Source organism: Drechmeria coniospora, chromosome 03 (assembly GCF_001625195.1).
Source record: "Drechmeria coniospora strain ARSEF 6962 chromosome 03, whole genome shotgun sequence".
NCBI lineage: Eukaryota > Fungi > Ascomycota > Sordariomycetes > Hypocreales > Ophiocordycipitaceae > Drechmeria > Drechmeria coniospora.
Window position 1 is genome coordinate 1,329,175 of NC_054391.1, and position 23,229 is coordinate 1,352,403.

Genomic DNA, 23,229 nt, shown 5'->3' on the forward strand with positions numbered 1-23,229 from the left:
CGAGGGAGACAGTCAGGGTGCTGCCGTCTGCTCCATGGTCAGCGGCGTCGCCCCGATCGGGCTGGGGCATGTACATCTAAAATCAAAGCAACAGGTACATGAATGAAACTACCACTGCCACTGATCTCTTGCGCTGTTCTTCCGTGCTACAGTCTACAGTGGCCACCAAGAGCGATAAGAAGTCTGCGATGACCGCTCTCGTATTCGTCGCGCTTGGTGGGTCGTCATGATCGGGAGTTCCGGGGCACCGGAACCCGAGGCCGGCGCGGCGCTCCGGTATGCACCCCTCACCTCATTCCCAGGCCGGGGAGAGTGGCATCGGCGCCGGTTTCGCGCTTCTCAAGGCCGATATTTGCACTTTCTCGCCCGCGTCATCATCTAATCGTCCTTCCATCACCCTCTAATCCCGCTCTTTGGCGTGAGTATCGCATCATTCGGCGTCCAAAGCGTGCATGGTCCGTAGCCTCAATCCATTCTTCGTCCCTACCGCAGGAGGGTGGGCAAAGTGATGGGACCAAGATTCGTCATCGCTCGTGATGCTGAGTACCTCAGCAGCAGCAGCAGCAAGGAAGCTGCTTGTATGCGTCCGCGAGCCCTAGTTAGTGGCAACGGACGCTTGTCGAGTGGATGAGGCGGATAGGTGCGACGGCTGGCAGGAATATTGGTATGGGGATATGGGGTTCGAATGGACGCTCCGAGACAAAACACGACCTTCATGAACCTTTCGCCATCCTGCATTCTGATCTGACAGAGACATTTTTTCTGATCAAGGTCGGAAAGGAAGCTGTCAAGGTCCGCCAGCTTCACTCTTGTATGCGATGCACTCTTCTCGTGTTTGGTGGAGGCGTAAGATTGGGCGTCAAGATGCCGTCTTACACTCTTCTCACGGTGCGAAACAAGATGGCGAAAAAATCGGTAAAGGGAGTCGACCTGATAGGGGAACGGTGCACATCAGCCGCCTTCCTGGCCTTTGCATACGCACGCCCACATCGATACACTCCCCCCTCCGGACGGGCAAGCGATTCATGCATCTTCATCTATTTACGACCACAGCTATACTTCCTCCAGGGGATACATCTGCAACCAGAGAGTGCATCAAGGGCAAGAAAATCGCGCTAGAGGATACCTTGCCTCATCGCACGACCAAACCGGTTTCCTCCCTCGCTGATCCATGTCCATTTCGTTTCCAAGTATTCCGTATTCACTATGAACGTGACATTCGTCAACCCCAGATCGGCCGAAAGGCCACGATCAACACTGGCTCGGAACCCCCCCCCCTCTCCTCTCCCCGCTGTCGATAGACCGCTTTGCGACGCTTGGCAGTCATCTATCTTGAAGTCTTCCAACTCTACCCCCTTGCTTACATCTCTGCGCTGACCCCCCCGGTCATCCACGCGTGACGAGTGGCTTTTAAATCTCACCACATGCACGCAAGGACCAACGTGATACCCTCCTTGTTTCTTGTCTTTTCCTTGCTTCTCATAGCTGTTGAAAAAGCCACCGTCTGATGGCGATATTCCTTCTTCTTGATTCCAGTTTATAGATTGACTGCCGTCGTCCTGTGACTATGTGGTACCACCGGTTGGTCTCGAGGCAACCATGGGGTTCCAACAGAGGGGTCCGACCATGTTCGGATTCAGGTGCTGACGGCGGCAGGTAGGAGAAGGGTGATGTAAATATAGACTTGGTCGTCGGCTACAAGTGAGCTCGACGTAGCGTCCACACACAAATGAAGGCCTCTTCAGCACGACGCCCAAGCTAGAGAGCTCGTAGTGGTCCAGTGCCGTGCCTTCAGCCACTTATCGATTGGCACCAAGGTCGGCGGGTATCTCAGCGTGTTCAACGTTCATCCTCATGCTCGTATATCCCGTCGTTCGATGATGATCCTGGCGCCTAGCCGGAGGGGAACGGCCGCGTCCTCCTTCCCTGCTTTGCAACCTGATCAAGGTGAACGACACACCCAGTAAGCTGCGACAAGCGCAACCAGCGCAACGTACGACACATGACACAGGAAAACGATGGGACCTTTCGGTTTGTGAGAGAGGCATTGGACAGGACTTCTCGCAAAGCAAGCAGCGGTGCCACGGATTGGTGATCTCGTCCGAGTCAGTGGACACAACGAATACCCGACGCCATGTTGGAGCCAAATCTGCCAGCTCGGTATCCTCGTTGAGGTAGGTGACATGCAAGCGTCGGTCATCTTTTCAGCATGTGCACTGTGTCAGATGCGCCGGGGGGGGGGGGGGGGTGAGGGCGGGGGTTAGCAAGATACTGCAGCCACTCCGCATCGAAACGGGACTGCGTAGGTTCTTGCACCACCAGCCGTACAATCATGGGCAGATTTGCCTGCCATAATCAAAGTCAAGTGGGAGGCGTTCGTCGCCCGTCGACTGTGTGAGGGTGAGACAAGAAGTTGAGACGACACGTTGAGAGACGGCATCCGTCTGAACGGCAGCATGGCAGGCTTGCGGCCCAGAGAGCTTCAATGATGGCACGTCGGTGCGTACTGACGTTCACTCTGGATCCGATACGCAAGCAGCCCGTCTGACGGGCGAATACCAGATATGTTGTCATTGTCTCGTCATTGTTGGCAAATCGTGGCACTGGCAGCACCGTCGCCTCGCCGAGTGGTGATGGCGATGTAAGCGCTAGCTCTCGCGGGAGATCCTTGGCCCATATGCAGGTTTTTATCCAGCGCCGTACTGCACTTTTGGACGAAATAATGTTGCGTATATCAGAACAGGGAATCGGCGGGAATTATTTCCATCAATGGGGGATTCCCCGGTTGGACGAAATGATTGCAATGAAGTCGTATGTTATGATGCAATGAGCGCGCGCCATCACTACTACTAGGAGCTGTAGACAGGCGGAAGCCTCCTTGGAGGACGATGTGGGCGCAATATGTGGCCAAGTCTCGTCTCATGTACGCAGCATCGAATGGTCTCCTAGGTTACGGCGATGCATGGATAAGGGGTGATTTCATGCGCACAGTCGAAAGTCTTGTTGGATTGGCTGTGATTCATTAGCAATGCAATGCGGTGCATGGTGAAAGCTCCAACCTCGTCGTCTCCATCGCTGCTATCTCGGAGCAATCAAAAGCAACAGCCCAATTCTGCCAGACAGCCATTGATCGACCGTGGGACGCACACTCGAGTCAAACGAATGGCAACGTGCATGGAACGATCGGTGAAGCCCGGTGCCCGTCTCTCCATTGGGCCTTAGAGTCGCCCTCTCTTGTTGCCATGGAAGTTGAAGGCGTAGCGTGATGAGCTGGCGCATGTTCACTCTAACCGCTGCCGGGAGCTGTTACGTTTTCAAATTCTTCCGCGATGTTCTGGTCATTTCTTGCCAGGTACGTTGGTCGGAACAGATGGAAAGTAGTCGGGCTGTGAGGCCCGCTCGCGATCTCTCTTTGCCTTCTCGGCCTGGCGCTTTCGTTGAAGCCGTTGCTGGTAAAATGCGCTAAGGAGAAGTTAGCGAGCATGAAGTGAGATCCGTGCCAAAGCCAGACCTCCTAAGCTCAAAGATTCTCGGTTCCTCTTCTTGAGCTTCTGTCTTGTCGTCCACTTTCTGCCATTCGGAGTTAGCACCGCCAAATCACGCCATGACCGTGGCAAACTCACTTCGCTGTCGCTTTTATCGTCATCCTTATTGTCCTTGTTTTTGCCCTTGTCCTTGTCCTTGTCCTTGTCCTTGTCCTTGTCTTTGTCATTGCCTTTGCCTTTGTCTTCATCCTTTGCCTTCCTTTTTTCCTTTGCTTCTTCTTTGGCTTCCTTCTTCCTCCGCTGCTTCTCCTCGTACTCCTTCTTCACTTCCTCTATCTCCGCTGCCAATTCCTTCTCCTTCTTGGCTTTGGCCGCTTCCTCATCAATCTTGGGAGAACAAAAGTTCCGGTCCTTGAGATGAACGGGGCATACGTAAAAGAAATCCTACAAAGGTCAGACCACTAGAGCACGGGACGATGATGGCATTCATGATCGAACCAGTGCTCACCTTCTTGTCTGCCGTAATCAGAACCGACGTGCTCGACTTGTAGCATATGTCGCAGGCCTTGGCCGATGACTCTGCGACCTTTCGATGTGTGTATAGGTTGGGAAACGGACTTGACATTATTTCAAACACCTCCAGCGAATCCTGCAAAGCATTCAATGCGTGACAAGAAAGATGCGAGAGGGAGATGCACTCACGTCGACGTCGAGGTCATTCCCCTCCATGGATCATGATGACTAATCACCGCAAACAGTTGACCGACTCTGAGCTGCCTAAACACTTGAGTACTTACAGTACATGTGCAGAACTTACGTATTGCAGTTGTGCTCCGTACAATGAAAAGTACTTCCATGTACACTTCCGTACTCCGTGCTAATAATTACAGTAAAATGCATGTACTTACGGAGTATTAATACCAGGTGTGCTGAAAATGAACCTTTACGGCTATTATTGGTGACTGCCTATTCCTGGTCTGCAAGCACGGAGTCAATCTGAACCTTTCGGCCACATCCTAACGATACCGACAATCAATCTCAACCCATCGTCACCCGGTAGACCGCTCGTTCTCCCGTCGAATCTCTGCGGCCCTTTGCCACAATGGCTGCCACATTGGACTCTCGGCGGCTGGGGGGCATCTTCCAATCGCGGCCTGACATCCTCGCCGGTATCAAACACGCAGCTGGTAAGCGCAGCGCAAGCAACCAACCAGGGAAGCGACTGCCAGCTCCTCTGCTCACATTTGTTCGCAGATTCTCCTGACCGGATAGCCCTCTTCAACGAGATTGCAAAACATGTGTCCGACCAGCTGCAGGCCAGCGACGAGCCAGCGCAGAAGAGGCGAAAGATTAGCCCCGGCCAAGCAGTTGGTCAAGCCGATGGAGCCAATGGATCGCTGGCTCAGCAGGGACTTGGAAATGCCTCCGAGGAGGCTGTCCTTCTTGAGATGAAGGAAATATCCGTGTCCGCACCCCAGCGGAAGAAATTGGAGCTCTGTCTCACCCACAACTTTCTCTACGCCCGAGCCCCGGGAACGACAGCGCCGATACCTGCAATGACTTTTGCGTGGCGAGACATTGGCAAGTCCCTCTGGAAGCTCGCGTCGCCTCGCAGTCTTCGTTTCGGATTCGACTAACAGGCTGCAGAGTATGCATTTTACCTACCAGTCCCGGACAAGGCACAGGTCCAACACAACTACCTCCTTTTCCCTCGCGGCACGTGCCTCGCTTCCAAAAGCAACCCGTCCGCTGCGGAGCCGCTCGTCTTCACCGTTCCCTTGACCGCCCCGAAGGAGGGCACCATCGGTGGCAGCGATGCCGGGAAAGCAGCTTCCGTCTCGGACACGTACAAGTCCCTCTTCCACTGGGCCTTCGAAATGCGACTCAAGGCGGCTGGCCACGCCGTCCAAATCGTCTCCGCCAACCCCAACAAGTTCTGCAGCGTAATCAGGCAAGCGCACCGGCCGAACGAAAAAGCCGTCCACGTGGCCGGTTTCCGGGGCTCCAAGGACGGCTATCTGTTTTTTCTCGAGAACGGGATTCTGTGGGGATTCAAGAAGCCCTTGATTTTCATTCCCCTCGACCGGATCGCCGCCACCAGCTATACAAACATCCTGCAGATTACTTTCAACGTTATTGTCGAGGTCTTCGCCGGCGAAGGCGAGGCCACCGAGGAGTTTGAGTTTGCCATGATCGATCAACAAGACTACAACGGCATCGACGACTACATAAAGCAGAACCATCTACAAGACCGGAGCATGGCAGAACAAAGGAAGGGCAAGCTTCAGCTGGCCGAGAACCGGGCAGCGAAGCGGAACGGCGAGGAGGGCCCGGATGGCAACGCCGCCAGCGACGGTATGACAGAGCTTCAGCGTGCCGAAGCCGAGGTCGAGCAAGAGCTGCAGGATGATGAGGACGAGGATGAGGAAGACTACGACCCGGGCAGCGATGGTGATAGCGAAGGTTCTGGCAGCAGCGACGATGACGATGACGACGATGACGATGGCGAGGCTGACGACGATGGCGAGGCTGACGACGATGACGACGATGAGGCGGGGGATGAAGAGGGTGACGGCGGTGTCGAGGACGGAGAAGACGAGGAGGAGGAGGAGGAGGAGGGGAAAGAGAAGCCAGCAAAGCCCGGTCAACCCCTGAAACCGGTCAAGCCTAGCCAGGTGGCTGCTTCTCCGCCGGTGTCTCGGGTGCCTGTGCGACAAGGCTGGGCTGCTGCAGGCAACTCACGACGTGCTGCCGACGACTTGGACATGGAGGAAGCATTCGATGTGGTGGGGTGAATGGTGTTCGTGTCTACTGCATGACACGAGGGCCAGCATTCATTAGTTTCCAGCAGAGATCCCATGTCCATATATGATGTAATGATACAAAAAATTACTCAATATTGTAGGCGTTTACGGAGTATTGCAAGTTGAAATAGACAACGATGGACCACATCCAAAAATTGGATCCTGGGCTTGCACGTGAAGTTCGTCAATCCCATTGCCACCTACAAGCCATGTACGAGCCAGGCATGGAGCCATTCGCATTTCCCACCTGGTTGGTCGGAGGCAGGTCAGTCACCACCGCAAGGCGCATACTGTATTCTGTCGGCCAAGTCATTCTGCAACAACCATGCAATTTATCTTGCTTCTGACCCTCGTGGCTGCTCGCTATATCGATAAATAGGTCTAGGCTGGAATTCTCCAAGTTCGTACCTTGTCCATAATAATGAATTTTACTCGGCTTGGTTCACCAGATGCCGGCTCACACATCGCTGACCAAGCCAACACGTGACCTTTCGAAGCCGCCATTCCACGGCACGTGACACCATGGATTCAATTCAGGAAGCTTCACGACCAGCATCCGAAAGTACAAAGGTAGGCAGGCCTATCGTCAAGTACTGTAGGCCCGACAGCCCGCCATCTGAAATTGACTCTCCTCCCTTCCCTCTTCGGGCGCCTCTATCTTTCTATTTCTCTTCCCTCTCTGCCTCTGTTCTCACGCGCGCTCGGCCATCATGTCCGGAGGGCACAAGCCCATTCGGCTTCCGCCCCTCAAGACTCTTCGCGTCCACAACCCCAAGCGGCAACCCGAGAATCCTTGCATCGTGATCATGTCAAGTGTCCTAGGTTCGTCGGTCTCCCTTACACAAGACAAGGCTCAATCTGTTGACGAGAATGGCAGCATGCTGGGCATCCGCAGGCTACAACGCCGCTGGATGCGCCGCCATCGAGACGCAGCTACGACGTTGCATGGACGGCCCCCCACCTCCGCCCGCCGCTGCCAACACGATCAATTACCATCTTTCTCGCATGCAAAAGTACGTCACCAGTACGCCGAAGCGAAAGTAGTCACCCTTCTCCCCAGAGCTCCCTGTCGATCGACCAAGCCGAAATCCCTCCAGGCCCAACGGCTTGCTCGGTGCAACGGGGAAGATGATGGAGGAAGAAATAGTGTTGCATTTAATGGGGGCGTTGGTTCAAGGAATCTAGGGAGTTTATTTGCATGTACAACACACATCAGGATGGGCCGAGGAAAAGCGGTACAGTATATGGACGGGGATGCATCAAGAACTTCCTTCCATCTGAATCATTCACAGCCAGGTCACATACATACCTATATATGCTTGGTCGCATCATTCGAAATTGTGTAAACGAATGGTTTTATTTGTCCACTGGCCCGAGTGTGTTGATGGCCGAACCCCCGCTAATTCCCCTACCATGCTCACGTGGAATGAACCATACTCGTCGTTGCTCAGCACCAAATCGGTCACGAGAGCGCAGTCAACTCAGTGGCATATATATCGCAATGATTGGCAATCGCTGTACGGCCCATATGTTTGCACCTCCTCATCTAGTTGTCGGTACACTGCACAACAGCCAGCAATCCAACATGGCTCTTCCTTTCTACGCCGATATCAAGAATACGACTCTTCGGTCGAGAAAACGAGTGTTGGCGGCGTCGTCCGCTGCCGAGAATATGCGGCCGCTCATCCAGAGCCCATCCAGGGTGCTCCCTCGTACAGGCCTGCAGCACCGCCAAAATCATCGGCAACGAGCCTCGGGCAGAGAGGTTGGTCCTGTTGGCATCATCAACGTCGTGCATTCGTCCACTCCTGCGACAAGAGTCTTCAAAAGCAGGCGGCCGTCGCTTCATCAAGGAAAATGAACAAAAGAGAAAGATGTTTCCACAAATGAATGGCTTGAGTTGGCACCAAAACATGAGCGACGAGATCCAATCCCAGCGCGTGAAACTTGCGAGGATGCAATTCGCTGCAGTGTCGTGTCTATATGGCGGTTCTTGAAACAAAACAAGGCTCCTCATGCCCCAGTAATCGTCGCTCGTCGTCCCTCATGTCCGAAGCGGGAAAGGAAAATTTCATGGTTCCGTGCGCCGAAAATGCGAATGCTCCTTGCATCGTGCGTTCAGTATCTCACGTCGTCTCTGCCACACCCCTCGGTCGGGTGGCTGGCGCGATGCGTCGTCGGGAATCGTACCATCAAGAAGTGTCCCCGACGCAGAAGAGCTCTATCTCTCCGACGCCTCCGGAATACATGTTCTTGACTCCTTCGTGCCACTCCATGAAGGCAATCTGGATGTCGTCGTCGCTCGCAATCGTGACAAAGTCGCCGTCCTCGTCGCGGTACCGCAGCTTCAGCATGCCCTTGCCGATATTGTTGGTCATGAAGCGCGCGAGTTTGGCGTCGATGCGGTCGATGAGCGACTGGTACGTGATGTTGAAGGCGACAACAAGCGTGACATAGTTGCCGCTGTCGCAGTTGACTCGCACCTTGAGCTGCGTCGGCAGAGGCATTTCGGAGCCCTGCATGCTCTGGGCCGGCGACATGGTCCTCGAGGTGGCGCTCATCGAATCGACCCGGAACGAGCCGGCTCCCGGAGGCGCGCCGCTCGGCTGCCGCTGGTACGCTTGCTTGCCGGGAATTTGGGCCATCTGACCGCCGAGACTGCCAGAGTGCTTGTGCATCCGCTCGCGCTGCGTGCCGGGACTCTGGGTGCTCGTTCGAACCGGGAGCTCGTTGCGGGGCGAAGCGTTCTGCGCCCTCAAGATGTTGCCATCGTGCGCCAGGTGGGTAGGAATGGTAGGCATGGCAGGCACTTGGCCCTGCTGCCGCACTCGTGCCATTCCGTTGGCGTCCGTCGTGCTGTACGATCGGCTTCGTTGCTTCTGCGCGGCGCTCTGGTTCGGCGTGGCCATGGGGGGAAGGGAAGGGCCCCGAGGGTTCCTCGCGTTCAGCATATGCGGGCCCGGCGACGTGCCATCCCGAGACGGCGCCCGAGGCATCGCGGGTGCCGTGTACCGATTGGTCTCATCCCATGTCGGCTGGGGCGTGCCCGACTTGGGATAGGAAAATGTATGCGAGGGGAACATGCCACTGGCCGCGCTCGCTCGCGACGAGGTCGGAGACTCGGCCACGGGAGAGAAGTAGCTGTCTCCGCCCCTGAGACCCGGGGACGTAGCACCGTTGCCATGAGTCTGAACGCTCAGCGCCCCGGGAGGGGGCGGGAGCGGGAGCCGCGGCGGCGGCGCTCTCGCAACGCCAGCGAGGGAGTGAGTGCTGTCGCCCGTCGCGGAGCGCTGCCTCGGGTTCGAGCTTGACGAGGTGCGGGGTAGCGAGGAGCCCACCGGCGGTAGGACGGGCATGGGGAACTGCGAAGGCGCAGTTGTCGAACCGTACTCCTCCTCGTCATCGTCATCATCCTGCAGGTAAGGGTTTTCGAGCGCGCCAGCTTGGTCTCGAGTCCACGCAAAGTCGGTAGCTCCCTCGGAGCTTGATGACAGCCGCGGAACATACTCCTTTCTCTGCGCCTCGAGTCCCATCGCCCACTTCTTCATCGTCTCTTCGTTAAGAAAGCGGATGGTGAAGTTTTCGACGCCCGGGTCGCCTTTCCACCAAATCTGAACGCTGTGGGATCCTGCCGTTTGTTAGATCGATCATCGGATCCTTCGAGGCGAAACGTACCAGGTTTGGAGAGAGAGACGATGTCGGTGACGTTGGTCATGAATATCCGGCCCTTAAGTTGAAGCTTTGCATTCTTGTTGCGGATTCTGGGTCCTGACGATCGAGTTTTGTCCTTCTTATCCTTGCTCTTGTTCGCCGACGCCTCCTTGCAGCACAGCAGGATGCATTCGAATAGATATATCTCGTACTAGTGAAGGTCAGCACATTCGTTTCGGCGACAGCTAGCACCTCGTCGAAGAACACCTACCTCTTTTTCCTGATCGCTCTTGCCCGTGATGACACCATACACGCCGTGCAAAAGGAGCTTTCCGAAAGAATCCACTTTGTGGGACTTCCAGTCGTCGACTCTCTGGACCAGCTCCTCGAGGGCTTCATCCAACAGATCTCGGTTCACGGCTTCGTTGGCCTTTGACAAAACTCGTTCGGCAGCCTCGCAACCCATCATCAGGTCTTCCTTGACTTCGTCATTTTCCGTCTTCTTGTTCAGGTCCTTCGAGGAGGTCAGCTCGACCGATCTGTGCCACACGGAGGCATGCCAGCCTACTCACCTTCAACAGCAACGGGTACTTCACCAGTCGCTGCATGGGCTTGAGCAGAAATCCGTCGAGAGTATTGAAGTCGGCGGCCACCGGATGGTCGGAGGACTGAATGTTATCGAACACTTGATTCGCAAGATGCGCCGCCTTCCTCTGATTGGCGATAAAGGGCTGGTAAATATCGAAGGCGTCTTCGTAGAAGCAGAACGGGGCACCCCAGCGTTGGTCGGCGGTGGGCATCGAGTTCGTCGTCTCCACTCGAATGAGGAAGCGTCGCTGAAAGTCCAGAATGGCGTTGATGTTGAGGAAGATCTGGTGAACAATGTCGCCCGGTATGGCACCCTTTTGCTCTAACGTCTTCTTCAAGCCTTGCAGGTTTTCGAGGTCCTGAACATATTTGCGCTCGGTGTCTACCAATTCCTTCACGATATGATCTCGATAGCTCATCTGCGAGCTGCCGGTGGCGGTGAGAGGTTCACCTTTGGGGTGCTGCTGCTGCAATAAAAGGCCGCGTTCCTCGGCAAGGTCAAGCACATAGTTGACGACTTGAGTTACCTGCAGGAAGGGGGGGGGATTTTCGAGTTAGTATTCTGCGGGGGTAAATGCTACGACAGAACGACGGGGAGCCACCAACCTTGACAAAACCGCTCGTGTCGGTACCCGTCAAATCGGTGATGACGAAGCAATCGGCCGGCGGTACATTGAGCTCCTTCATGCAGGCCTGGACAAACTTGAAAATGGCAATCTTGGACTTCTTTGCCTCGGCGGCGTTGGGGTCATCGACCTTGAGCCGCTCGGCCGGTTGGAGCGAGTTGTAAATGGCCAAGAGAGGGTAGCCAGTACGAAGAAGAGTCCACAGCGGGTCAACGGGGTCGTTTGGGTCCAACTTCTCGAGGAAGTGGCCAAAGCCGGGCACCTGGGCTAGACGCTGCTTGAGGGAGATGCAGATTTGGTAGAGGGAGCGAGAGGCATCCGCCTTTTGATTGATGATGTTGCCGGTCGCGGCGATAGGGCCTCCATTCGTTCCGGAGACGACGGTACCACCGCTCGACAGGGTGCTGAGCGAGGAGGACGAGGCGGCGAATGCCGGCGGGCCCGGCAGCTGACTGGTGCGTGGCGCATGGCTCATGCTGGTCTTGCTGTTCTGCTGAAGGCTTCCGGCGCCGCTTAGGCTGGGCGGCGGGAAGATCGAGCCCGATAGGTTTCCGAGTAAAGGGGCATGAGCCATGTCCTGCTATTCCATCCGACAGGCGGGTCGCAAGCCAGTGTTACGTGAAGAGGCCGGAGAAGAACAGAAGGACCAGGGTAGGTAGGCAGGACAGGACGTTGAAGAGAAATGTCGGTCAGTCGGCGGCGTTTGGTCCGGTCAATCAGTTTGGCGGCCAGCGATATCTCTTTTCTCGTCGTTTATTATCGAACCGAGTCTCCCTTTCTTGTCCAAGAGATCGGTGGCGGGTGGTCTCAGATTGTCGTGGGGGTCGCGCCACTTGACTCTGCGGTAGCTGGAGTCCGAATGTCACCGAAGAACAAAGCTGTTGTGTCAAGTTGCGAATCCGTCGCAGGCTGGGGAGAGCTTGCTCCGAGAGTTGCGGAGGAGACGTGATGAACAGGGAGCAGGAGGAGTGGCGTCGTTGGGTTGGTTTCGCCGTGGCTGTTCTGGCCGTCGTCGGGTCGTGTTTCGCGGTCGGGAACGACGGCAATCGGACCGGTGAGGAAGCTGCAGGCCAGCCCGATGCAGGATCGAATTGCAGGACAGGTCACGACAGCACCGTTTGGCAGCAAAGGTCGGCGGTCGTCTTGGCTGGCTCACTACCGTTGATGACGTGGGTCGAAGGTCGTTTTTTTGAACGGTGGTGCAGCAGGTAGCAGCAGCAGCAGATGATTCGGAATGAGGGGCGGGGGACGAAGCAGAAGGGGCGGGCGGGGGCCACCTTTTGTTCGGAGGGGGAGTGGCGGAGACGGTGCACAGCACACGGATTTACGCAGACGGGTTTGTCGAGATCAGTTCGGAAGTGAGGGTGGAAAGGGGGAGGAGAGGCGAGGGGAGGAAATGGTAGAGAAGGGTGCGGAGGTGGGGGATGAGGGAAGAGAAGAAGCAAACAATGGCGAGCGACGACGATGGGGGACGGGGAGTGTGAGTGGTTTGGGTTGTGTTGGACGGGTAGGAGGATGGATGGATGGTTTGGCTTGAGACATGCCAAAGCGGCCACGGATGCCACTCGCAACTCGCACTGGCAACAACCAGCGAGCCGCCAGCGACCAGCGACAAGCAGCCAGCAAGCACCAACTCCCACCACGGCGACACGGCTGGCTGGTCGCGTTGCACCAAACACACGAAGCTAGGTACTTGCAGTACGTGTATTTGCAAGTACTACAGTACAACTACATGCATGTACCGCCGCTGCCAATGAGTAATACTACAAAAACAGCACTCCATACCACACTGGTGGTAAGTACAGTACATGTACATTCGAGTACCAGGTATCGACAGGTACTTAGGTGTACAATGTACTTGAGTGTAGCGGAAGGCGGCGAGGGGAGGGGAGGAGGGGAAGGGGGGAATTCTTGAGTCGTGGGCGGGGGCTGCATGGCCCAGAAGTGCCCCATCCTTACCATTCACCGTAACCCACTGCTCCATCTTAGTACCTACTAGGTACCTGTATTAGTTTATGGCGCAACCTGATTAGGGAGCGAAGTCGCTGTCCACTCCGTTGACACCAGTTGCACAAAGTCCACGCACTTGTAACCACCTGCCCCGGAATAAGTACGCCTAAGGTACTACTACCACCTACCTAGTACTGTACTTGGGTACACTCACTAGTAACTCCGTAGCACGTACACAGAGCGCATGCTCAAGGTGGTGGGAGGGAGGTATTCTTGTTTCATCATGGCGCGAGGGAGTGCTGCCACCGAAAAGGCCGAGTGTCGCAGGGGTCAATCGATTTCCAGTCTCCTTCCTGGCATCCTGGAGGGGTCGGCATTGTGCCATAATAGCGTGCGCCTACAGTACTACACACTGGGCGACAACATGTACTTACAGTAGTACTTACAACAACACGCTCCTGGTAGATGGATGTACATGTACTTACTTGCGTGTATGGCACAGCAACAAAGTACATGTACTCGCATATGCTGCTGTGTGTACTGTACACGTAGTGCGAGTCGAGTAGTGCCGAGTACTGCATGCACTTTATGGGTATTACCAAGCCAAACGATATTTTTGTTTTGGACAACCGACCTTTGTGGTGCTAACATTTATTTACGCACAATACTGGACATGTACGGAGTACAAGTACGCCGTACTCCTTTGTACTTGCTACACCGTACTATACTCCGTACAGTACACAGTTATTCTCAGGAGTCGATAGACGACGTAAGTACATGTACTGTACATGTACATGCACGGAAAACATGCAAGGTACTCAATCGCCCACCAACCCTATGGGGTTAGTCGGAGTGCTCGCTGGTTGACTAATCCCCCCTTCACTGTCCATTATTGCTCCTGTCCAGCATCGAGTGGATTTGGTTTGTTTTCATGAACACTGCTGCTAGTGGTATTTACAAGTAAGTACTGTACGAGTACTCCGTGGCACTAATTGATATCATGTTTGCCATCTGTTTCTCTCTGGATTTATGCATACAAGTATTGCATTTTACGAAAACAAACGAGAACAAGCAAGCAAGCACTCGTGGAGCAAAGGGTCTTATCGACACACGAGAGCGTGTAGGGTGAAGTGCAGCTCAAGCACGTTGCACTCGTAAGAGAAACTGCAAGTAACCGCCTGACCCTCGTCGATTCCGACCTGGAAGTCATGGCGAGCAGCCCCAACAACGGGCGGGCGGCAGGGCAATGATTGTTTACATCTCTGTGTACTCTACGGAGTACTTACTCCGTGCATGTACTCTTATTGTTGTTTGACATGTTCTTGTTTGGTGTACTTGCCGCCGTACTGCGTACAAGTAGGCGCACAGCCCTCGTGCATGTACATGCACTGTACCGTACGGTAAGTCCATGCAAGCACAGTGTGGATGGGGGAATCTGGTGGGGTGAGGCTGCTTGATGTGGGCAACCTGAATGTACTCCGTATGGAGGGAGTACTTGCACCAGCTCGCACGCATACTTACAGCACTTGGTGCACACAATACGGCATACTGTGTCCATTTCCAAGCCCAGCACTGTAAGGTCATCCCTTACTCCGTACTCCGTAGTACCTACTTACTCTGTACTCCGTACTGTAGAATCACATTCTTTTTCAAGCAGTACATGTACGGAGTACTGCACTTCGAGACATTGCACACCTACTACGATACACAGATCGTTCGTTCTGATAAATACGCGAATGGTTCCCCATGCTTCATTGGGGTGCCAAGGAAGCAAGCAATGCACCTGCCAGTCTATGACTGGTCGGACTGGTTTTGTTACATTCATGTCCGTTAGTTTGCGTTGGAACCTGTCGTAGGAACCTGCACGTTGCAGTATTTGCTGGGATTGGACCTTGCTGGTTGGGTTGGTTCCGACGGAGAAGTCAAGCGTTCTGCACCATCAATACGTGTAGTGTACTCAGTACGCCGTACGTTTGTACGGATAGCAGGAATATTTACTCGAGTGCTGTACTCCGTACTTTACATTTATGTACTTACACATGGCATTGGCAACGAGTTCTGTACTTATAACTCGGTACTCCGTACTTTACAGCGCTTACTGTATCGCATTACTCTCGCAACTACAGTACTAGAGTGCGTGGTCCAGTGTACTGCGAATGTACTGAACAAGTAGTGTACTTGCACACCTAAGTACTCGTGCATATGCAAGGTCTCTGTGCTTGGACCCGGACAAGGCCGCTCGGTGCGTGTAATCGATTGATGCGGGACTTGGTCACAGTATCCGCGAACAATGTCTGGGCGGGCCAGTGGAGGTCTTGATTCCAGAACGTAGGAACTGAAGGGAGCGCCAACTGACTGCCAACCGAGCACATACGAACCGATTCGATAGTACTTGCTCGTCGGGGTACCTGTGCATGTGCTGCAAGCATATGGTGCATATGCGAGTGCTTGCATCTTGCGCTGTGCAGCGTGCGGCGCCCCTAATATCTAAGTAGGTAGGGGCCTACGCCATACGTGTTCGGCCATGCTGCCTTCCATAGTGGGTAGGTGGTGAGGGGCAGGGAGAGGGGGAGGAGCATGTCGTTTGCGCAGCAATCATTGACTTGTTGTGTGCGGCTTGCTGCAAGGTACTGACTTGCAAACAATGACTTACCGTGCATCACGTACACGGTACAGCACCCGCACGCTGCACAGGACAAGATACAAGTACTCGCATTCACACCATATGTCATGTACTGCGGATGAAATATTAGTTGGTACTATCGCACGGCGTGTAGCCATGCGCTCGGCTCATGCAATTAAGCAATATGCCTGCACATATATTGTAGTCTTTGGTAGAGTAGTGAGTGGTGTAGCATGCTACTTGTATTATTACATTAAACGACTGCTGCGGGGTGTCCAGTATGCTGTTGTCACCTTGGTTTGTTTACATGTACACCTACACTTGCCTTGGTAGTGCTTGTACGGAGTAAGTGCAAGTACGTCCTCGGTACGGGTTAGGTTACCTAGTGCAGAATGCAACCTACCAAGTGTAGCATGAACGAGACGGGAAACGTAGCTTCCCGGTGGGCTTACTCTCTGCAGATCTTCAACTACGTTACTCCGTACTTCTACAGCATAATACACCTTGGCACCGTACAACCACCTAACCGAGGGACTCTTCCCAATACTCGAACACTTCCGCATCTGCAAGTCATTGCATCTGCGACTAGGTACTATCCAAGTCAAGTTCTGACTTGCCCGCATAGCAGTGTATCGCGAGCCGGCCCCGGGAAGGAACGTGCAAGCATGATACATCACCTCGGCGCCCTTATTTCAGCCTCTTCACCTCCCAGAATCATTCTGAGAAGAGTGTTGTCCTACACTGGCCATGTGCAAGATGTTGGCTCCCCTCCAACCTCACGCATCAAGCACATGCTCGGCAGAGTACCGCTCGCTTCGGTACGGCACATCCACCGAACATTCTGGGTGGGCCCTGTCTCGCGGACCATCTCGATGTCTGCCACGCGCGCGACTGATGAAACGTTTTAGGTTCTGGTGGCAAAGGAAGGGCACGGAGGCGAGCAGAGGGGGGAGAAAATAACCAACAGCAATCGGGAAGCCGGGCCCTGCGCCTTGCCCATCCTTTTTTTACACCTTCTCGGGGCCTCGCCACCCTTAGCTGTCACGGCAGCCACGAAAACAAGACGCCAGCTGACATTGACGCCACCCCACCTGCACAGCCACGAAGGCGAGAAAAGGGTTTCCTGCAGCGGTACTCCATACACAACGCCCGTTCTTAGCATCGCGCCTAGTCTGTCCTGCACTGCACCTGGCAGGCTGTTCCCCCTAAACTCGCGCCTCAACGTCTCATGACTACGGAAATCTTTCTAGGATCGGCCAGTTAGATGCATGCGACTACGCGTACATGCACATCTATCGAACACTAGTCGGATCGGATAGCTAGGATAAAGGCGGCCGAAGGAGTATGGCAGATGGGGCTTGGCACTTGTCGTAAGTACCACAACGGTCGATGACATCCTCGTACAACCGTATACAGGATGGGAATACTACTGCTATGTGGAATGAATAACACACCAGGTCCTGCGAGATCATCGGTGGTGCATCCGCGCAAAAAGGTCAGCCAAGCCGTTAGTTAGGGGTTCTTGGTTTACGATTGGTACGACCCAGATTCTTTTCACCCATGTACCTGTGCACGCAATCGACTCTTGTATCGTCCTACGTCCTGCTGGCAAGAAGAAGCGAGCTCCGGAAGGGATTCAGACCCAGCGGTAAGCCTGGGTCCACGCTACATCCGCAATGGCAAAAGGGGGTGGAAAAGGCATGGCCGACGTTAGGCTGTGCCGTGCTGCAAGCCTTAGCTAAGCTATAGACAGTATTTGGCCGTTGATCGAAAAGGTTCCGTAGTTGTCGGAGCTGCAACTGCTTGTCTGAGCACAAATCGGAGCTGCAACACCGAGCCAACAGACAAGTCGAGTAGTAGTACGGAGAACGTATCGAGCAGGTTGGTGCGTGCGTCCGTGTGTGCGTTTGTGCGTGCGTGCACTGCAAACACATGAAACCAAGTCCATGAGAATTGAGTATTCGTACTTGTGGTCATAGCACGGTCAGTCATTGCACATGTCCCCCCCCCTCCAAACGCCGATCGGTGGGGTCGCCATGAAGCTGCAAGGCCGCGAGAGTCTTCATGGAGTGCGCGTGAATCGGTATGCAAACGGTGCAAAGACTCAGTGTCAGCTCTGGACTGGTGTTGTCATGACATATGTTTGCTGGTTTAGAACTAGTACGGCGCGGTGTTTATGGTTAATCGTGCTGAACGGAGTACTGTACAGTACGTGGAAATATGTCTTTATCGCTGGTCAAGTATCTTTCCCGCGTTAACACCAAGGATGGTGACCTTGAGTTAGATAGATGCCATGACTCCCCCACCCCCCTACGACACCTGCTGTACTTAGGTTTCTAGTGCACTTGTGCTCGCACCTAGACCGCACGCAGTGCGCCATGCCCGCCTGCAGCGGGAATCTCGACCAGCCGATGTTCACTGAACTCACCCGCCAATCAATTAATCGCTGCGACCGCCTCTTTCTGTCAGCTCAGCTCCGCACTGTGACCCCACCTTTTCGGGATCCTACCTCCCCCGAAGTACTCATAGTCGTACCTTGGCGCAGGATTGCCGCCAAAACAGATATGGTAATACAGCAGGTGTACTGAGTATTGTGAGCAGCACTCGTACGCCTATCGCAGCCCGGCAGCCAGATACGGCGAATGGCTCCATCATCCATTGTGCTCTTCAACACCTCATGCAACATCGTCTCGTCTTCTCATGCTCACCCAGAACGGCGCAATCCAGACCCTCCGGAACACGACGCGTTGCTCCGCCTCTTGCAAAGTTAAAGCAGGGACGCCGGCTGCGATAGAGACCCTCCTCGTCGCCTCCAGAGGTCGATGAACCGTCCTCCATCCACATTGACCGACTCGGGACCGTCCAAATTGTCCATCGAGCAGCCTCGCCATCTGCCAGCGGCACAGTACGTTCCTCAAGCCAGGCCTCGCAGTGTCCGCTGTTGCACGCGAATTCTCGCCAGCCTCGCCGCCAGCAATCCAACTTGACAGCTTCATTCGTGCGCGCAGTCTCGGCGACTGCGAGAACGGTCGGGGGCGACATGGCGAAGCAAGATCCGGCACCCATCAACGCACCCATCAACGCCTTCGCGCCCGCCCACCAGACTGACGAAGGCTACTCGGAAGATCCTCTCAATCCCATCCTCAACCAAAGCCTGCCGGCGGGCATCTCCTCCCTTCGATCGGCCGCCGACCTGCAATCATGGCTCGTCAGCAACGTCTCAAGCCTGCCAATGTCCATAAAGACTGGTTCGTCGTGCCCATCATCTCCTTCCTCGCCGTCCACCGTCCGCTTGTTCCCGCTAACCTGGACGCGTAGAATTGACCATGGCCCTCCTCGACCAGCTGCCAACGTCGACCATCGCCGAAATAGTGCATCGGCTGAACCCTCGGCTCTACATCGACTTCATCCAGTATCTTCCGGCCGAAATCTGCTTGAAAGTCTTGGGATACCTCGATCCCGTCTCGCTCGTCAGCGTCATGCAGACGTGCCGCGCCTGGTACGACCTGGCGTTGGACCGTAAGACGTGGGAGACGCTCTACCGCCTCGAAGGCTGGAAGGCTATACAGCGAGAGATCGACGCGTGGGAGACGTCGGTCAACACGGGCCTGACCAACTCCATCGGCCACCTGCACCGTATCCATAACCAGGATGGTCGCGAACGCGCCACCAAGGTTCGCGCCCTCCTCAACGACGACGAGGACCAGGAGATGACGGACAACGACCGAGGCTTCCCGCCCGCAGCCAACCACTCGGCCTTGGGTGGGAGCATATTCGGCTCCCCCTCATCTCCGTTCCCCTCCTCCAGTCGGCCCGCCGCCGTTCCTGTTCCGACCCTCGGAGACATGGACCTCGACCCCAGCCTCTTCTCCGCCAAGGGAAAGAGCGTCGACAGGAGCCTAGGGCACATCGATCGGGTGGTGCGCGCCGCGAAGCGTAAGGAGCCTGGCGGATCGCCCGAACCGTCTCTGCCCCCCGGATCCGCCCTCGACGGTCTGGCCGCCCGGCTGCGATCCACCTTGTGGACGTGGGACATCAGCAGCAATCGCTATCGCATGAATTGGAAGTATCTCTACAACATGCGCCGCCGCCTCGAATCGAACTGGGAGCTGGGCAAGTTTGTCACCTTCCAGCTGCCCCATCCCCTGTTTCCGGAAGAGGGCCACCAAGAATGCGTCTACACGCTGCAGTTCGACGCCGACTACCTCGTCAGCGGCAGCCGCGATCAGACGATGCGCATATGGAACATGCACACCCGTCGTCTCATGCGCCCACCTTTGACCGGCCACTGCGGTTCCGTCCTGTGCCTTCAGTTCGACGCCGATCCTGACGAGGACATCCTCGTCTCCGGCAGCAGCGACTCGGATGTCTTCATCTGGAAGTTTTCCACCGGCGAGATCCTCCAGAAGATCCAGAACGCCCACCGCGAATCCGTTCTCAACGTTCGCTTCGACAAGCGCATCCTCGTCACCTCCTCCAAGGACAAGACGATCAAAATCTTCAACCGCCGACCGCTGCGCTACGGCGATGTGGGCTACGGCATGCCGGCCGAGATCGTCAACCCCGTCGCCGCTCGCGTCAAGCAGTACGGCTTCGAGCCCGATCTCGCCCAAGAGCTACCCGTGCGCGAGCCCTATTCCATGATCGGCCGCCTCGAGGGCCACGGCGCCGCCGTCAACGCCATCCAGGTTCGCGACAAGACCATCGTCTCCGTCTCGGGAGACCGGCAAATCAAGGTCTGGAACTGGCCCGATCAGGTGTGCACGCAAACGATCCCTGCGCACGACAAAGGGATCGCCTGCGTCGAGTTCGACGAGCGGAGGATCGTCAGCGGCAGCAGCGACTACGAGGTGTGCATCTTCGACGCCCCCACGGGGCTCAAAGTCGCCCAGCTGCGAGGTCACGCGCACCTCGTCCGCACGGTCCAGGCCGGCTTCGGCGACTTGCCGTACAGCAAGGAAGAGGACGAGGCCGAGGCGCGGGCCGTCGATGCCGAGTATTTCAGGGCCGTCGAGGCGGGAGAGATCAGCCACGAAAGCGAGGGCCGGAGCCGGAGGGCGAGGACGGTGAACGCCGGCAGCTCGAGGCCGGCCGAGATCCAGGCCTTTGGTGCCAAGGTCCCGCCCGGCGGCGGCGGTGGGAGGAAGTACGGACGAATCGTTTCCGGCTCCTACGACCAGAGCATCATCATCTGGAGACGCGACAAGGAAGGCGTCTGGAAGCCGGCGCACCACCTCCGGCAGGAAGAGGCCGCCGCTGCCGCCCAGCGTCTCATGACCACCTCGTTTGGCTTGTCGACGCAAGCCGGCGTGCCTCCGCCCAACTTGAGCCGGCCTCCGGGGCCATCCTCACGTCCGAGGGTGCCGCCGATGCGCGCCGTCGGCCCTGGCGAGGAAGCTCAGGTTCCCGCCGGGCTGGATCCGCACGGCGACCCCCAGAACGCCGCCGGTCTGTACATGACGTTGATCGACCAGGTTGTGCCGCTCGGAGCCGTCGCTCTTGAGCAAGCGTTGGCAACGTATCCTGTGATGCTAGCCTATCACACTTACCTGCAGTCTACCATTGAGCGAGAGCCGTCGCCGTTTGTTCGGTCGCAGCTTAGGCAAGCCGTGACCGTCGCCCTGCTTGCCATCCAAGATGGCCAATCTGCGAGGCAGCGAGTCGGACAAGACACCGCTTCGAGGCATTCGGCCCTGACGGGCCGGGCACCTGCCTCCACCCCTGGGGGTGTGACGACTCAACCACAGGCCGCGCAGGAGACGACGCACAGCCAGCAGCCCATGTACTCGCTCCAAGACGTCTCCGGCTTGGGCGCGGAAGCGCAGGCGTCGTCGACGACACCCGCCTTCGCCCCCGGCCCTGCCTCGGTGCTGGCCGAACCGGCGCCGGCACCACCGGCATCGACGGCGCAGGGCCAGAACATTCCTCCGCCGACGCCCCATCACCCCCATATCGCGGCGGCCGAGAACGCGCCCGCGCGGGTGTTCAAGCTGCAGTTTGACGCGCGCAAGATTGTCTGCTGTAGCCAAGCGCCAGTCATTGTCGGCTGGGACTTTTGTAACGGAGATGCCGAGCTGGAGGAAACGGCGAGGTTCTTCGCGACGGTCGACTGACCGACCCACCTACGACGCCGTTTTCATTGTGACGACGACACGACGGATCGACTCGCGTGCACAGGCGGCATCTGGAGAGCTTGAGGGTTCGCATCATGCTTGGATTTGGGCAGGTTTAGGGATCCAACTCCAACAGAACTTCCCCGCGCGGCTGGTGGCAGGCGATGTCAGAGAATTTGTCGACTTCAGACTGGGCGCACCTCGACGACTCTCGTGATGAGGGGGTATACGGCAGTAGTTTTTCAGTAGCAGAGAAGAATATAGCCGTGACGAATACGAAGCGTCCAAGCCGGTGCGTTTTCAAGGTCGACCATCCGCCCGAACGGTTTCGAATTAATACTTCACGGCCAGTCTGCTGCGACATGTCATGACATGGTCATGTTATGCATTATCCGTCTATCTGCTTGCCTGCCTGCCTGCCTGCCTGCTTGCCATCCTGCTTACTTGACTGTCTGTCTGTCTGTCTGTCTGTCTGTCTGTCTGTCTGTCTGTCTGTCTGTCTGTCTGTCTGTCTGTCTGTCTGTCTGTCTGTCTGTCTGTCTGTCTGTCTGTCTGTCTGTCTGTCTGTCTGTCTGTCTGTCTGTCTATCTGCCTGCCTGCCTGCCCGTCTGCGTGCTCCGCAATCCCCATCGTCGGTTAGCCTGCCACCTGCTTCACCTTGTCCTCCGTCTGTGGTGGCTCGTCGACAAACTCGGGCACTACCTCGTCCTGGAGGAAGCCTGGGACGGCGCCGCCCATCTCCAGTTCCAGTTCCTGCTCCATCCCGAGGGCCTCCAGCTCGGCGTCCAGCTCCGACTCATCCACCTCATCGGGTATGTCATAACTACGCGCCAGACTGTCTTGAATCTCGTTACCCACATCCATGAGATCAGCCATGTCATCCTGAAGTCGCTCAATCTTGTCAATGTCGATCTTGCCGTACTGCCTGCGCAGCTCCTTGTTGGTCGTCTTCATGGCGTCTACTTGGGTCATGACATTCTTGAGGTTGTCTTGCATGCTGGAGGCCTGCTCCATGTTCCAGACCTGACCCTCGAGCTTGTCCTTTTCGGCCTCGTACGCCTTGCGACGTTGCAGCACCTTTAGGGCTTTCTGCTTGATGGCCTGCTTTCCGGGGCCATCGCGCATCCTGGACAGCTTTTCCTGGTAGGCGGAGAGCTCGCCGTTGAGGGCCTTGAGCTTGGTGTCGATGGAGGCGATGCGCGTGTCAATGTTGGCGATGGCGCCGCCGAGAGTGGGCTTGGGGCCCGAGGGCTTGGAGCCAAAGATGCGGTTCATCGTGTACGTCGGCGGCAAGAAAGGAGGTGCAGGTGATTCTTGGACGAAGCAGGCTTTCAGACGCAGATGCCAAGCTGGAGGGGGAGGCCGGTAACGTATGCGGATGAGGATCAC

General features: G+C 56.0%; 6 protein-coding genes across 6 annotated transcripts; 3 read left to right on the plus strand and 3 right to left on the minus strand.

Annotated features, from left to right (window-relative positions):
- Positions 1 to 3,338: 3,338 nt before the first annotated feature.
- DCS_06233 (uncharacterized protein) lies at positions 3,339 to 4,214 on the minus strand (the record flags this gene model as incomplete). The annotated part of the gene is made up of 5 exons (XM_040803524.1): positions 3,339 to 3,462; positions 3,512 to 3,570; positions 3,624 to 3,929; positions 3,994 to 4,134; positions 4,188 to 4,214. The coding sequence occupies 5 exons, from the start codon at positions 4,212 to 4,214 to the stop codon at positions 3,339 to 3,341; spliced, it is 657 nt and encodes a 218-aa protein (XP_040653628.1).
- Positions 4,215 to 4,587: 373 nt separating this feature from the next.
- On the plus strand, positions 4,588 to 6,280 carry DCS_06234 (negative regulator of DNA transposition; the record flags this gene model as incomplete). Its single annotated transcript, XM_040803525.1, has 3 exons — positions 4,588 to 4,672; positions 4,740 to 5,066; positions 5,133 to 6,280. The coding sequence occupies 3 exons, from the start codon at positions 4,588 to 4,590 to the stop codon at positions 6,278 to 6,280; spliced, it is 1,560 nt and encodes a 519-aa protein (XP_040653629.1).
- Positions 6,281 to 6,999: 719 nt separating this feature from the next.
- DCS_06235 (37S ribosomal protein Mrp10) lies at positions 7,000 to 7,333 on the plus strand (the record flags this gene model as incomplete). The annotated part of the gene is made up of 2 exons (XM_040803526.1): positions 7,000 to 7,111; positions 7,167 to 7,333. The coding sequence occupies 2 exons, from the start codon at positions 7,000 to 7,002 to the stop codon at positions 7,331 to 7,333; spliced, it is 279 nt and encodes a 92-aa protein (XP_040653630.1).
- Positions 7,334 to 8,481: 1,148 nt separating this feature from the next.
- On the minus strand, positions 8,482 to 11,728 carry DCS_06236 (uncharacterized protein; the record flags this gene model as incomplete). The annotated part of the gene is made up of 5 exons (XM_040803527.1): positions 8,482 to 9,917; positions 9,965 to 10,151; positions 10,212 to 10,454; positions 10,513 to 11,055; positions 11,135 to 11,728. 5 exons carry the CDS (start codon positions 11,726 to 11,728, stop codon positions 8,482 to 8,484), a joined length of 3,003 nt encoding a protein of 1,000 aa, XP_040653631.1.
- A 7,039-nt stretch (positions 11,729 to 18,767) lies between these two features.
- Positions 18,768 to 21,840, plus strand: DCS_06237 (uncharacterized protein; the record flags this gene model as incomplete). The annotated part of the gene is made up of 2 exons (XM_040803528.1): positions 18,768 to 18,975; positions 19,046 to 21,840. 2 exons carry the CDS (start codon positions 18,768 to 18,770, stop codon positions 21,838 to 21,840), a joined length of 3,003 nt encoding a protein of 1,000 aa, XP_040653632.1.
- Positions 21,841 to 22,476: 636 nt separating this feature from the next.
- DCS_06238 (Snf7 family protein) lies at positions 22,477 to 23,115 on the minus strand (the record flags this gene model as incomplete). The annotated part of the gene is made up of 1 exon (XM_040803529.1): positions 22,477 to 23,115. One exon carries the CDS (start codon positions 23,113 to 23,115, stop codon positions 22,477 to 22,479), a length of 639 nt encoding a protein of 212 aa, XP_040653633.1.
- Between the last annotated feature and the right edge of the window lie 114 nt (positions 23,116 to 23,229).